This window comes from Cajanus cajan, chromosome 7 (assembly GCF_000230855.2).
Source record: "Cajanus cajan strain Asha chromosome 7, NIPB_CcT2T_4, whole genome shotgun sequence".
Taxonomy (NCBI): Eukaryota; Viridiplantae; Streptophyta; class Magnoliopsida; order Fabales; family Fabaceae; genus Cajanus; species Cajanus cajan.
In genome coordinates this window covers 60865116-60878782 of record NC_138523.1, presented here as the reverse complement: position 1 = coordinate 60878782, position 13667 = coordinate 60865116, and the positions used below count along the sequence as shown (strand labels likewise).

Below are 13667 nucleotides of genomic sequence, written 5' to 3'. Positions count from 1 at the left end.
TTTTACGGCTAAATCCACATCAGTTTTAATAAGTAGATATTATAGATAGATATATTAAAACTGAGTTTCGAGATATTTTGAAAAATCAAAAGCATATTTTATCCGATAACTAACCAAAAGAACTGACCCGTTTTTCAATTAAAGATGGTATAATTAAGGCATAGGAAGAACATCTAGGAATTCACCTAAACCATAGGCAAGAAACTGAGAAAGTAAGCTGAATTTTGTCATCGGCGAGACTTAGATAGCAACGTTTGGCTCAGATGCAGAAGCATCTGCATACAAAGGGTGGAGGACATGACCTTCCTTAGGCTCAACATGAACCCACTTCCGACCAGTCAGCTTGTTCTTTTCAAACTTCACCCAACCCTCTTTCAACGCAAACAGAGTATGATCTTTCCCGAGTCCGACATAGTTTCCTGGATGAAAACGAGTGCCACGTTGTCTAACAATGATATTTCCAGGTATCACCATCTGCATAGTAAGAAAAGAGTCACGTCCTGCGTTAATGAACCATATTCAGAACATCCTAAGATTAATACTCTTGCTGATCGAATTATACAAATACCTCCCCACCAAATTTCTTCACTCCAAGGTTCTTGGGTTTTGAATCACGTCCATTCTTTGTGGAACCAGCAGTCTTTTTGGTAGCCCAACGCCTGAACACCAAACTCAATCCATCTCCAGAAACATCTAGAATAGTGTGTCAAAAAACCATTAGTCTAGCTTACTTTTGAAAGTTATAATACAGTAGCCAATATAGGATCATGAAGTTATGATATACCACCAGCACTTCTGTAAACAGGAACATTTGTCACAAGTTCCTTGATATTCAGTCTTCTGCACAATGATGCTGCAAAATTCATGTTGTTTCCTATGTGATAAAGACCCTACCTGAAACACACATAATAGCATTGGAAAAATCAAATACAGTGAAAACAACTAACAAACAGAATACATTGGTCAAATATAGAATGAATCAGTAGCGGCAAGATCAAAACTTAAAGAAGCTGCTCATACTAATGTATTGTCATGTGATCATTAAAAGGTATTCATGTATTTAATATGTAGACAGGAGATTATGATAAGGAAAAGATTTCTCATATATCTAAGGTGCAAGTCATGGAGCTTGCAACCATTAATTCAAATGTTAAATGGTTGTTGATTAACTGAAAGCTCAGTGAAGAGACCTTGTTCAATTCGAGATTTTTCTAATGAAGTTAGCACTGGCAGTAAGTATTTTTTAAATATTGTAGTAACAAACATCAGTATCTTCTATCAAAGTGTGAAAGGCAACAACAATGTGTTTAATGTACCATTTGTGAGAGATGTTAATGCATGCTATGACCAAAGTAGAGATTAAGTAGAATTTTTTATTATTTCACCGCTTTATTTGATGAACGATGTTGTAGCTTGGAAAAGATTTTGATAAACCAGTGTGCTTGACAGCATGAGTAACCAAAATGCACTGTATTCTTTGGTAACAGAAAAAGATCTAAACTATTTACACGTCCCTACAACAATATGTTTAAGTCTGGGTTCTTATTCTTCAATCATATGAAAGTAGCACTATACATAAAGTGTCATTCATATCATTGAAGTTATCATATGGAGGTTCTATCTTAAGTTTCATAAATCTACATACAAGGCTAATTTTATTTTGCTAGGATATTTTATTTTCAAAAGAGAGACTAATTAAAAGCAATCAATTTGGTATTAGCAGTCTTAGAATCAAAGAAATGTGACATGGGTGTTCTCCAGTTCCACACCCTGTTTGGTATGGTGACTATTATGTTTCCCTAATCCACATGGCTGTAGCTAAGTATGTTATAGTAGCCCAGATATTAATGCAGATAAAAGTGAAAAACATTGCAATAAGATGATTAAGATGGGATGGGATTGCGAATCTTCCAAACGCACCTTGTATTGCCGCAGGAAGGGAGAAGAGAGGTATGAATCTGTGTTGTAAAAATGAATATAGGAAGATGAGAATTAAGTTGTAATGAGGAAATAAGCAGGAAAAGTATATATTGAAGAGTATATATTTGTAAAACAGAAAGGTTGTTGAATCGTGATTCGCAGGATTTAGGTTGAAAAGAGATAGCTTATGTGGGAATCAAGGGCCCTCGTGCCTTATTGTGGCTGTTGCTCTAAGCACCACGGACACTCACAGTCGGAGGAGCCAAGTTGCGCGCACAACACTTCCGATCATCACTGTCTTTCTGCCTTAGTCTGCCTATGCACAACCCTAATCCAACGACACCGTATTGCTTTTCTTTTTCTTAATATAATTATTTGTCAAACACATTAGTAATATCACATAATAATTAATATAAAAATAATTATTTTAATCTTTGAATGACAAAAATTAAACAACTTCTTGTTTTAAGGACTAAAATTATAGATCAGTGATTTTATATAGAATAAAAATTAGAATTAGAGATGTAAACAAGTATAAATAGTCCGTGAATCCTAACTAATTCAAATTAACCTAATGAGTTTAGATTAAATTTTTTTAGTATTTAAGTTAGACTTAATCTAATCCGATCAAAATTTGACACTATACATCTCAGATAATAGATTTTATATTTCTATCATGTTACCCGACCTAATCCGATCATATATTATAATAATAATAATAATAATAATAATAATAATAATAATGTATGAAAGACTTAATATTTTTATAAGAAATAATAGTTTATGAGTTTTTATACAATCTTCTAAACAAAAATTGTCATATATAAAATTTAATGAAGAAAAACATTGTATTATATAAAGTAAGTATATATCAATTATTTAAAATATTCATTGATTCATATATATAATTTTTTTAAATAATTTTTGTATATATAAAATTTTATTTATTTTTATTATAAAAGTCGAATAAAGATTAATCATTTTTAAAAGTTTTACAAATATTAAATATAATGAAAAAAATCATATAATTTGATTTCAAAAATTTAAAAACAATATCAAATACAAAGGCTAATCTTTTTCTATAGTATCTTCTAATCCATGTTGATTTAAAAAAATTTAAAACATCGTGCTACCAAACTCCGCTTTATCATATAGTGTCTTATGGTGGATTGAAAGAGATTGGTGATAGGAAAAAAAAAAATTAGACTCCCATTTATCTAAAACTTTTTACATCACATAAAAAATAAATTATTTTTATAATTAATTTTCAATATTATATTAATAATTTTAGGATTTGAAAAGTGGAGTGAAGTTTGAAACTTAACATTCTTATTAGCTTTTAGCTTCGTTCGAAACATTCACATTTGGAAATCTTAAAAATGTTAATAAAAATTCCCATTTATTTTCTTAAAATATCCTTTAAAAAACAATATCCTCTTTGGAAGAGTTTGGTTAACAGAAATGGTTTGATTACAAGGTTTTGAAGCGTGAGAGTGTGGTGGTCAGATCCTCACTCATAATCATGCGATGGGGACCATAGCATATAATGGTTGGGTTGGGAAACAAGTTTGATGAAATTTTCCGAAGCCATTGCGAAAGTGTTGATTTGGTTTCAGTTTCACCACTAACAATGACCAATTCCATTCCGGGAAGCTCCGGGTATCTGGACATGTACCCTGAGAGGAAAGTCTCTGCCTTTAGAAACCCTTATGTTATGGGTCTCACTGCTGTTGCCAGCATTGGCGGATTGCTCTTTGGCTATGACACAGGTGTTATATCAGGAGCCCTTCTTTATATCAAGGATGATTTCCCTGCCGTCAAACACAGTCATTTTCTACAGGTACTTATTCAACCATCAATCTATCAAATGCCTGAATTAGTGCCATTCATTATCACCAATATGAATCACACGATACTGTTGTGATTCATTGATTTTCCTTTTTTATTTTCATCATTTCTCTCCAAAGAAACTGAAAAGTCAAATAAATTTTAAATTGTTAAATGAAAAAGGACTACTAGACCCAAGTTTTTTTTTTTTTTTTTTTATCATTCCATTGTGTGATTTTATTCTTGCTCATTTTCCTTAGAAGGAAGTAGGTTGAAGGGGGAAGTTAATCAAGTGACATTTAGATTAAGATTTTTTTCTTGAAAGTTTATGTTCTGTCATTATACATAAGACTGATTTAGTAATCTGTGTTTTTCCTTATTGAAAGAAGCTTTCCATATTTTGTGAATGTGAACATGTCTATATATAATAATTTATTAGTCTAAAGAGTTGAAAATGCTTCGTAATATTTCATCTGTTCCCCACACTCCCGGGCAACCTTTTTCCTGCATCCGTCCCTGTGTCAGAGTTGAATTAAATGGTAATTCAGGTTGAGAAAAAGGAGAGATGCTAAGGTTAAGGCTCGAGTCAGTTCTCTGATCTGTTTTAGAGATTTTGCTATTTCTGCCGACACTTGAGCGGAATATGGATGAAGAGAATGGTGCTGGTTTCTCATAGTGATTGCTGCTAACCATTTAAGATGACATGGAGACACAAATAATAAGTCAGATTCCAGAACTCAGCTTTCTGCAACATGGTGGGTTTGGAGAAGAAGGATGATCTAACCGGAGTTTGCATGGGCAAGGAAGGAGCATTAAAGTTGACTCAAAACATTAAGTTTTCATTCTGAACTAAACTTTAAGCCAGCTATGCGTCAGAAAATGAAATTTATATATGAAAATTAAAATGGGTGAAACAACAACGAACTAATTTGCATTTTACCCAAAATAAAATTTCTCATTGGATTTTGCAATTATACGAGTTTCAGGAAACAATTGTTAGCATGGCAGGGGCTGGTGCAATTGTTGGGGCAGCAGTAGGTGGTTGGATTAATGATGCATTTGGAAGGAAGAAGGCAACCATCATTGCGGATGTTATCTTTACTCTGGGAGCAATTGTTATGGCTGCTGCACCAGATCCTTATGTTCTCATCCTTGGCCGCGTTTTAGTTGGTTTGGGTGTGGGTATAGCTTCTGTTACTGCACCTGTTTATATCGCAGAATTGTCACCATCAGAAATAAGGGGAGCATTAGTAAGCACAAATGTGCTTATGATAACTGGTGGACAGTTTCTTTCTTATCTCACAAATCTTGCTTTTACACAGGTCAATTTTCCATACTTTGCCTTTTTTATTGCCGTTTCATTAAATTGCAATAATATCAATTATCCAGCATAGTTCTATATCCCATTTAACAAGTTCCCGCACAACAAAGGGTAAAATTCAGTTTCGTACATGCATTCATTTTTCCGCCTGTGGTTTGAACTTCATCATTCTTCCTTTCTGTTAATTAATTAGTGTTTCTTTTTATTTCCTGTTGATGATGACTCAAAATTTAATGTATCATCTATATGCTCTGCAAAGCCTTTCATTTGTATAGTCTTATAGGTTTAGTTTGTTTCCATTCATTTGATTGGTTTAGACTATACATTTAGTCTGCCTTCATTCATTTGATGGATTCAAACTATACATAGTCTATCTTCATTAATTTGATGGATTCAATCTGTTCTGTTTTATAAAACTTAGTCTTAGTGTCTTGAATATATATGTGTGTGTGTGTGTTTGTGGATCTTTTCTAAGAGTGACATGGAGAGAGAAAGTGTGAGAGTAAAGTGCAAAGTGTGAGCACGGAGAACTAGGAAAAAGATGCGTAGAGAGAAAAAGAGAACTATTTAGAGAGATCAATGAGTTCCTAAGAAGAGTAAGAGGTCACTCTTTTGCAAAGATTTGATCTTAGTTTTCAAATAGTGAAATTTGCTTTCTTCAGTGGATGTTGGCCAAATTGGCTAAACTACGTAAATCTATTGTGTTTTTTCTCTCAATCTTTTTCATTTTTGCTAATGCATTTTTTTTTTGCGTTTACGATTTTACATTCTTGTTGGATATTCTCATTTTTACGTTTTTGGTCTGTTCTTGCATAAGGTTTGTTCTTGTTTGTTTTCTTTCTTGTTTTAGAACCAATAAGTGGCATCGTCTGCGGGGAGAAGAAAGAAAAAGAAAGGTTGAATCATGGGAACAATCAAATATGATATCGAGAAGTTTTTAGGGAACAATGATTTTGGGTTATGGAAGATAAAGATAGAAGTTATCTTGGTGTAACAGGGAGTTGCAAAAGCTCCAAAGGGTGAAGTGAAAATGTCAGATTCATTATTGCGGAAGGAGAAAGAGATGATTGATAAGGCAAGGAGTGTTATAATCTTGTATCTTGGTGATAAAGCCCTGAGGGGGGTTACAAGAGAAAAGATAGTTGTTGCCATGTGGGTCAAACTAAAATCTTTATACATGACAAAGTCTTGGGCAAATCGATTATGTTTGAAGCAACAACTTTACTCTTTCAAGATGACACAAACAAGATCGGTTCAAGAACAACTTGAAGATTTTAACAAGATTTTTGATGACTTGGAAAACATTGAGGTGAAGCTTGAAAATGAGGATAAAACTTTGCTCCTATTCACTCTTTATTGAAATCCTTTGAGAATTTCAAGGATGCTATTATGTATGGCAAAAATCAAGTCATGACCTTGGATGAGTTTTAGGCCCCAATTCGAACTAAAGAACTTCAAAATAAGCAAGAGTTGAAGACAAAGGATAATGGTGAAGGCTTGAACGTCTCAAAGGGGAAGAGTGAGAAGAAATGACCAAAGGGAAAGAAGTCTACATCAAAATGGAAAAGCAATACCGAGTTTAAGCGTAGATGTTATATCTATCGCAAAACTGGTCATTGCAAGAGAGATTGTCCTGAGAAAGCAAGCAAGGAATCCAAAAGAAAATAGGAACTAAACTAAAGGTTTTAAGGACTAACACTAGCTTGAAGTTTGTTTCAGAGCAATTTAATGAGTTTTGTACAAAACAAAGAATTAAAAGGCATAAGATTATAGCCCATAATCCTCAACAAACTGTCCTAATTGAAAGAAGCTATGTACAGAGGAAAGGAGAACCAATTAAAGAGATCAAAGGGTTTATGAGAAGAGCAAGAAGTTGCTATGTTGTAAAGACTTGATCTTGGTTTTTAGATAGTGGAATTTGCTCTCTCCCATGGATGTAGGCTAAATTGGTTGAACATTATAAATCTGTTGTGTTCTCTTTTCTCAATTTTTTTCGTTTTTGCTATTGTGTTTGTTCTGCGTTTACGATTTTACGTTCTTGTTAGGTATTCTCATTTCTATGTTTTTGGTTTGTTCTTGCATAGGATCTTTTCTTGTCTTTTTTTTTCTTCTTGTTCTAGAACCAACATTTCCCCCATCCATTTTCTTATAGAATGAGCATCATGTGAACATCTTTTCCCCCTCTATATATGGAAGGAAAATGGGCAAAGCAGAGTTCATTATAAGTGGAAATTAAAATTTCATGTTCCTGTTTCAAAGTTTAGGGTGTTATTTCAATGACTACTCGTATTCTTGATAAGCAGGTCCCTGGGACGTGGCGGTGGATGCTGGGAGCTTCAGGTGTGCCAGCAGTAGTACAGTTTTTCCTCATGCTCTTACTGCCTGAATCCCCCAGATGGCTCTTTATGAAGGTTGTATAGATATTTCTATGTTTACCTCCGAAAGGCAAAAGCTATTTCTTAAATATAATTATTTTCCTTCATGTGCAGAATAGGAATGAGGAAGCCGTTGCTGTGCTAGCTAATATCTATGACATAGCCCGTTTAGAGGATGAAGTTGCTTTACTTACAACTCAGTCAGAGAACGACTGCCATAAAAGGAAAGATATCAGATATCGGGATGTTTTTAAATCAAAAGAAATTAGACTTGCATTCCTTGCTGGAGGTGGATTGCAGGTAAGAAAAAGTCTATTCTTAGAGGCAATGTTGTTACAAAACATAACTTTTCTCACGTTGGAAGGAGCTTTGTGCTATTAAAAGGTTGATATGCATAAGAGACATAAGAGTTAAGACTACGTTAGTGTGTGAGTCTTACATGGTCCTTTCTTTTCTCATGTTGGTTTTTGCTTGGATTATGTTTTTTTGTAAATATGCATGCATAACTTAAACTTTTTTCTTTAGTAATCTTTTCCATAAATAGAAAAAAAAATTAAAAAAATAAAAGGCAATGCTTTTATTGTTGGAAAGCACTGAACTGTATCATTTGCTTAAGCTTGGGTTGGTAACATGATTAACTTATTTTTCTTAAATGCTAAATTTACAGCTTTCAGCTGACTGTCCTGTTTGATTATGATAAATTAACATCTTGAGCCTCATTGGTTGAATTATGGTTTGTTTGATGTGAGAGAAAATATTACATGTCATCTTTGTGGTTTCATTATTCTTTGCCTGTTGGCAGTTATTGAATACAATATATCTGTGATCAAGCCATACCATGATTTTGGAGGCATATTGAGAAATTTTGTCCTATACTTTAAATGTAAAGTAAATTATTTGGCCACAATGTCACATTATGGCATCCCATGGTTGTACAGGCTTTTCAGCAATTCACAGGCATAAACACAGTAATGTACTACAGCCCAACGATTGTCCAAATGGCGGGCTTTCACTCAAATGAGTTGGCTATTCTCCTCTCTCTCATAGTTGCGGGCTTGAATGCCACTGGAACAGTTCTCGGCATTTACCTTATTGACCATGCAGGGCGGAGAAAATTGGCTTTATTTAGCTTAGGAGGGGTAATAGCATCTCTGATAATCTTGGCCTTGTCATTCTTTAACCAATCATCTGGAAGTGGAAGTGGTTTGTATGGATGGCTTGCAGTTCTTGGTTTGGCCCTATACATTGCTTTCTTCTCCCCGGGTATGGGACCTGTGCCTTGGACAGTTAACTCAGAGGTATACCCTGAAGAATACAGAGGAATATGTGGAGGCATGTCTGCTACTGTGAATTGGGTCTCAAATCTGATTGTGGCACAGTCCTTTCTGTCTGTTGCTGATGCTGTAGGAACTGGTCCTACTTTCTTAATTATTGCTTTTATAGCTGTGCTTGCATTTGTGTTTGTGCTTGTCTATGTTCCTGAAACCAAGGGATTGACATTTGATGAAGTGGAGCTGTTATGGAAGGAGAGAGCTTGGGGCATTAATCCTGATGCTCAAAGTCTTCTTGAGAATTAAAACCAAGGAGACATGTCTATATGTTGTTATGCAATGATTCATGTTATGCTGTAAAGTGATCACAAATTATTGTTTTAGGCATTGTATATTAGTTTGGATGCCACAAATTTGCACTACACCTCTTTTATTTCAAACCATTGCGAATGCGGAGTGTGGTGTGTAATGTGTTGCAACATTGCAACGTGGACATTGTATTAAAAACATAGTCTTGTAATATTCCAACATAAAGAAAAGAGGGTTCTTTTCTGTTTTCTTCAATATGTAATCAATGGAGCCAAAATCGACATGAAGTAATTAGTTTTCGTCTGTTTTGAACGATAATAAGATGGTGCCTTTTTGTTTGTGTCAGTGTCTATAGCAAAACATGATCACGTAACGGGATTCATTAATTTGAAGCTCATCATGCATGACGTTATCAAGAAAAGTAGGTTATTAATTAATACACTTAAAACACGTGTCCATTTTCATGTGGTGTGTGAATACATTTGACACGCTCAATTTCACGTGTAACTACTTACTTATCCGTTTCATAAATGTAGTAATCTTATTTGTCACTGAATTATTGTAAATCTTTCAATAATTTATTTTAGAACAAATCTTTATTATTCCCATTGCTCTTTCTCATACTAACATTTTGTCTCTTAATTGTTTAGTTTATTACTTTCTTTTAATTGTCCAATATTAATTTTTGTAATGTGGTTAAAGTTTTTCATTTAATACCTTTTTTATTATAAAATATTAAGGAAATCATTAAGATGTTGCTAGAGAACATTACATATTTCTTTCTCTTTTAGGAGCGTTATTTTTATTTAGTATGAAATACTTTATGTATAAATATTATGAATTATTTTTAATTAATAGAAAAGGGGATAAACATGAACAAAGAAAAAAAAAACTTTTTTATAATTACAATGTTATCGACGTATGTTTTACCAAAATGACTTCATATTTTTCTACACAATTAACTTAGAAATGGACATTTAAATATCAAATTATAGCTTAGTTACACAGGCAAAAATCCTTATAAACTAAAAAAAAATGATTATAAGAATTTATTTTCTTTGTTTGTTTTTTCCGTGAGGAACATATTTTTGTACATAATAATTTATAAGTAGCAATGTAGCATATTTATGAGGTCGTCCCACGCAACAGTTAACACGAAGATTTTAGTGGCAATTCCACTTCTCTCCTAACATCCATTGAACAGTATATTATGTGACTAATATCATTTTAATAATTATTTGATGTGAACAAAATAAAATATAATAAAAATAGAGGAAATAATATGATGATATGTGGAGAAGTCGTGCTTGCCAACAATGGGAAGCATTTGAATATTAATTTTTTGAATAAAAAAAGTCAAAATTGAAAATAAAAATGGCATTAGAGAATGCATAGTGGGAATATAATATGGAAATGGAACAATCGATAGGGTCCCACAGTTATAATAATAGTCCCTACAAGTACAAGCTTGGTAGGTCCTATTCACATTTGTTCTCACTTGCTTTATATGTTTACCCCATCAACTCAATGGAATATATGTCAAGGATTCTTTGAAATTTTAATTAAAGTTAAGTAAGAATATTTTTTTATATTGATTTATATTAAAAAGAACACATGTCTTTTATTGAAAAATATATATGAAACTAATTTTACAATGCCAAAAATCAAAATACTCAGTGGCCAAAACGTTAGATTTCTATATATCGTTTTATTAGTTTATTAAAACCTTATTTTTAATTAAATTGTGATATTAATAATGTATCATTTTAAAGCTTTTTTAAAAAAAGAATGTAATATATTAAATTTTTTTATATTTTAAAAAAGCATTAAATTTTTATTTTCTTTAAAACTTGTACGATTGTAATAGTTTTCTGTTAGACAATTATAATAATATATTTAAAAGAAACATATATTCTAATTACAAGGTATTTTTCTTAAAAACACTGATAAATAGTCCCGAAAAGCAAGAATTCGATAGTGGTTGTGACTTTTTAAGAAAGTAATCCTTTTAACTAAATCCAACTCTTGTGGGCTTTTTTTTAATATATTTTGTTGATAAAAAGTGATTGTTATAAAATTATTTGGAAAGTAAAGGGTATAAGAAAAGTGTGTCTAAAACAGATGATTGGGTTTGTATAGTGAATAATGTCAATATTTATCGATAAATAAATAATATAAGAAAATAAAAAAGTATGAATACTAAAGAAAGTTAAATAAAAGGGTGAGTAGGATTATTGAGTGATGGGGCTGGGCACGTGGGTTGTTGGCCTGTTCTTGTCCTTCTCATTACCACCAATAATACAATTCATACCATCAATATATACCAATGCAATTTCTATTTATTTTCTTTATCAATCATTCTGGCTATTACTTTCTTAATCTTATACTTTACTTATATTATACGATAATAAATTCTACAATATTACACCCTAATTTTACAAACAAAATCTTATATCATTTAAAAAAAAAGATAGACATGGATTTATAAGAAACAACTACCATTACCTCCTTATTATAACATCAATCATAGACAATGAAATGAAAATACATACTTCCTATTACAAAGAATAGCTCGTAACAATATATTGTTCTTCTATAATTTATATTTCATTTTATTATTTTATATCTTTTTTCTCTCTCTCTCTCTATAAAATAGCTTAATGCAATTACAAACATTCTATCGTCTTCAGTTCACTCACGAAGAATATAAATTCAGCCCTTCTTTCACGAAAAAACTTTTGAAAACTGACAAGTATTTCTTTTTTAAATTCCGTATTTAATTCTTTTTTTTTTCTCTTTCTATTTCATTTATTTTTTGTTACATTCTATCTCTTCATTTGTTCAATTGATTCAATTTGATCAATTCAAAAATATAATATATCTTTAAATTTGAGAATAGTTGTCATTTAATTAATATATCATTTCATTAAAATGCAGTATAATAAAGTTTTATATTATTATTCATTTATACATATCACCACATGTGAAAAATTTGACATTTCAATACTCTCTTGAGATTCACTCTAAAAATGATTTTTAAGTAATGATTGTTAATCCACAATTAAACCCGTATAGTAAAAAAAAGAGAGCAAACTATTCATTCAAATCTTATTTGATACTCAACAAACGCAAATGCAACTGCACTTGCAACTACGGTGGTAATGATCAATCAAAGCTCACTTATTGCAATATCTATAAAAAAAAAATTGAAATGAATTTATTATTTTATTAATAGTATTCATCGATTGAATTGACTCGATGAACTCGTGAATCTATAAATACCCTTACATTTTATATATTAAGAGTTAAATAATAGAATTCTCATTCTAAAACTTTGATCGATACTTTTATAGTAAATAAAAATAATATAAAATAAAATTTGTAAATTATGTTAAATTAAACTTTAAATATAAATATTATATTTTTTTATTTATAAGAATTATAATGATTTAAATAGTGTATAAAGCCTTATATAGATATAATGAATTTCTTTCTATTTCAGTCAGCATCGTTAATTCCTTGAAACTAAAATCTTCATACGTAGCCTGTGTAATTCTTTTTTAATTTCCAATATATTCTTTATAATTAAGATCCAATCCTAGAGATATATGATGTAATGATTTTTTTTTTAATTATGATACTCATTATAACCAAATATGAACATGTTTATATTTATGTAGGTACTTAAAAATATGAACAATATATTTCAAGTTTTTAGAAAAAGTTTATTTCATTCAAAATTTGTCAAATATTAAATATAATCCTTCATTTATAGAAGAAGAAAATCATTACATATAAAATTTATTATAAATATATGTCTTAAAGATGATATCTCATCTAACTTTATCTATAATAATACACATAATAGTTTTCTGTAATAATATCTAGTGTGATAATAATATCTTACCTAACTATCAAAATAATTAGTATCTAATTCTTATTGAAAATATCAACAAATATAAAATAAACAATTTTTTTAACTATTCTTAGAATAATAGATTTGAACCTAACTTAATCTACAAAACTAACTTGTTGTAAAGTAAGGGTTGTTTTCCATAGAACTTAGATTTTTTCCAATACATCCCCTGACATCCAGTATTATTGGGCTTGGTACGTGGATACGTGAATAAATGGTAGGTGACCCTTTTTAATGATATAAGATTGACAGGAATTGAGTTTTTTGCATGCTTCAATTATGTGTGAGTCATTTTTAAGAATCTAGGATAGATATGATACCATCTTTGAATAGTAAATTTGAGTCTAATTCAATCTTACAAAACCGGCTTATAAGATGAGGATTATTTTTTACTTATATACTATTTAATTGCCTAATCTCTAATCAATGTGGAACTTGAGTTTTTTTTTATAACTATTTATTTGATATCGAAGATGGGATTCAAATCTCTCCCTCAACGTTGCGTTTCACGTGCAGCAATTGAAAAGTAGGGATGATACAACTAGAAAGATTATTAATTTGGCACCGCATTTTATGGTATGTGATTCAGTTTGGGGAACCTTTATCCTTTTCTTTATCGTAGAGAACTTCACCTTATCATGTATTCCTCCTGTTTCTGAAAGAAGAAATGTTCTAGCTTCAACCAAAAAGAACAAACATTGCAATTCATTTCATTTAATATTCATATA

The 13667-nt window shown here is 31.2% G+C and overlaps 2 protein-coding genes across 3 annotated transcripts; one reads left to right on the top strand and one right to left on the bottom strand.

Moving 5' to 3' along the window:
- Nucleotides 1-110: 110 nt before the first annotated feature.
- On the bottom strand, nucleotides 111-2288 carry LOC109795371 (uncharacterized). 2 transcript variants are annotated; one of them, XM_083060402.1, is made up of 5 exons: nucleotides 2133-2288; nucleotides 1921-1958; nucleotides 788-894; nucleotides 569-693; nucleotides 111-474 (listed from the first exon to the last, which is right to left on the bottom strand). In XM_083060402.1, exons 3-5 carry the CDS (start codon nucleotides 864-866, stop codon nucleotides 241-243), a joined length of 438 nt encoding a protein of 145 aa, XP_082916528.1. In that variant the 5' UTR covers nucleotides 867-894; nucleotides 1921-1958; nucleotides 2133-2288; the 3' UTR covers nucleotides 111-240. The 2 variants fall into 2 exon arrangements, with proteins under 2 accessions (XP_082916528.1, XP_020210433.1); XM_020354844.3 differs by having other exon boundaries at nucleotides 785-894; nucleotides 2133-2286.
- A 1028-nt stretch (nucleotides 2289-3316) lies between these two features.
- On the top strand, nucleotides 3317-9278 carry LOC109795369 (inositol transporter 1). Its single transcript, XM_020354841.3, has 5 exons — nucleotides 3317-3760; nucleotides 4734-5069; nucleotides 7372-7479; nucleotides 7558-7743; nucleotides 8382-9278. The coding sequence occupies exons 1-5, from the start codon at nucleotides 3467-3469 to the stop codon at nucleotides 9018-9020; spliced, it is 1563 nt and encodes a 520-aa protein (XP_020210430.1). The 5' UTR covers nucleotides 3317-3466; the 3' UTR covers nucleotides 9021-9278.
- The last annotated feature ends 4389 nt before the right edge of the window (nucleotides 9279-13667 follow it).

Coding starts and splice junctions, on each gene's coding strand:
- LOC109795371 (XM_020354844.3), bottom strand. CDS start 866: ATGAATTTTGCAGCATCATTGTGCAGAAGACTGAATATCAAGGAACTT. Junction 694..784: donor TGTTTACAGAAGTGCTGGTG/GTATATCATAAC, acceptor ACACTATTCTAG/ATGTTTCTGGAGATGGATTG. Junction 475..568: donor TGAAGAAATTTGGTGGGGAG/GTATTTGTATAA, acceptor CTTACTATGCAG/ATGGTGATACCTGGAAATAT.
- LOC109795369 (XM_020354841.3), top strand. CDS start 3,467: ATGGTTGGGTTGGGAAACAAGTTTGATGAAATTTTCCGAAGCCATTGC. Junction 5,070..7,371: donor CAAATCTTGCTTTTACACAG/GTCAATTTTCCA, acceptor CTTGATAAGCAG/GTCCCTGGGACGTGGCGGTG. Junction 7,744..8,381: donor TTGCTGGAGGTGGATTGCAG/GTAAGAAAAAGT, acceptor ATGGTTGTACAG/GCTTTTCAGCAATTCACAGG.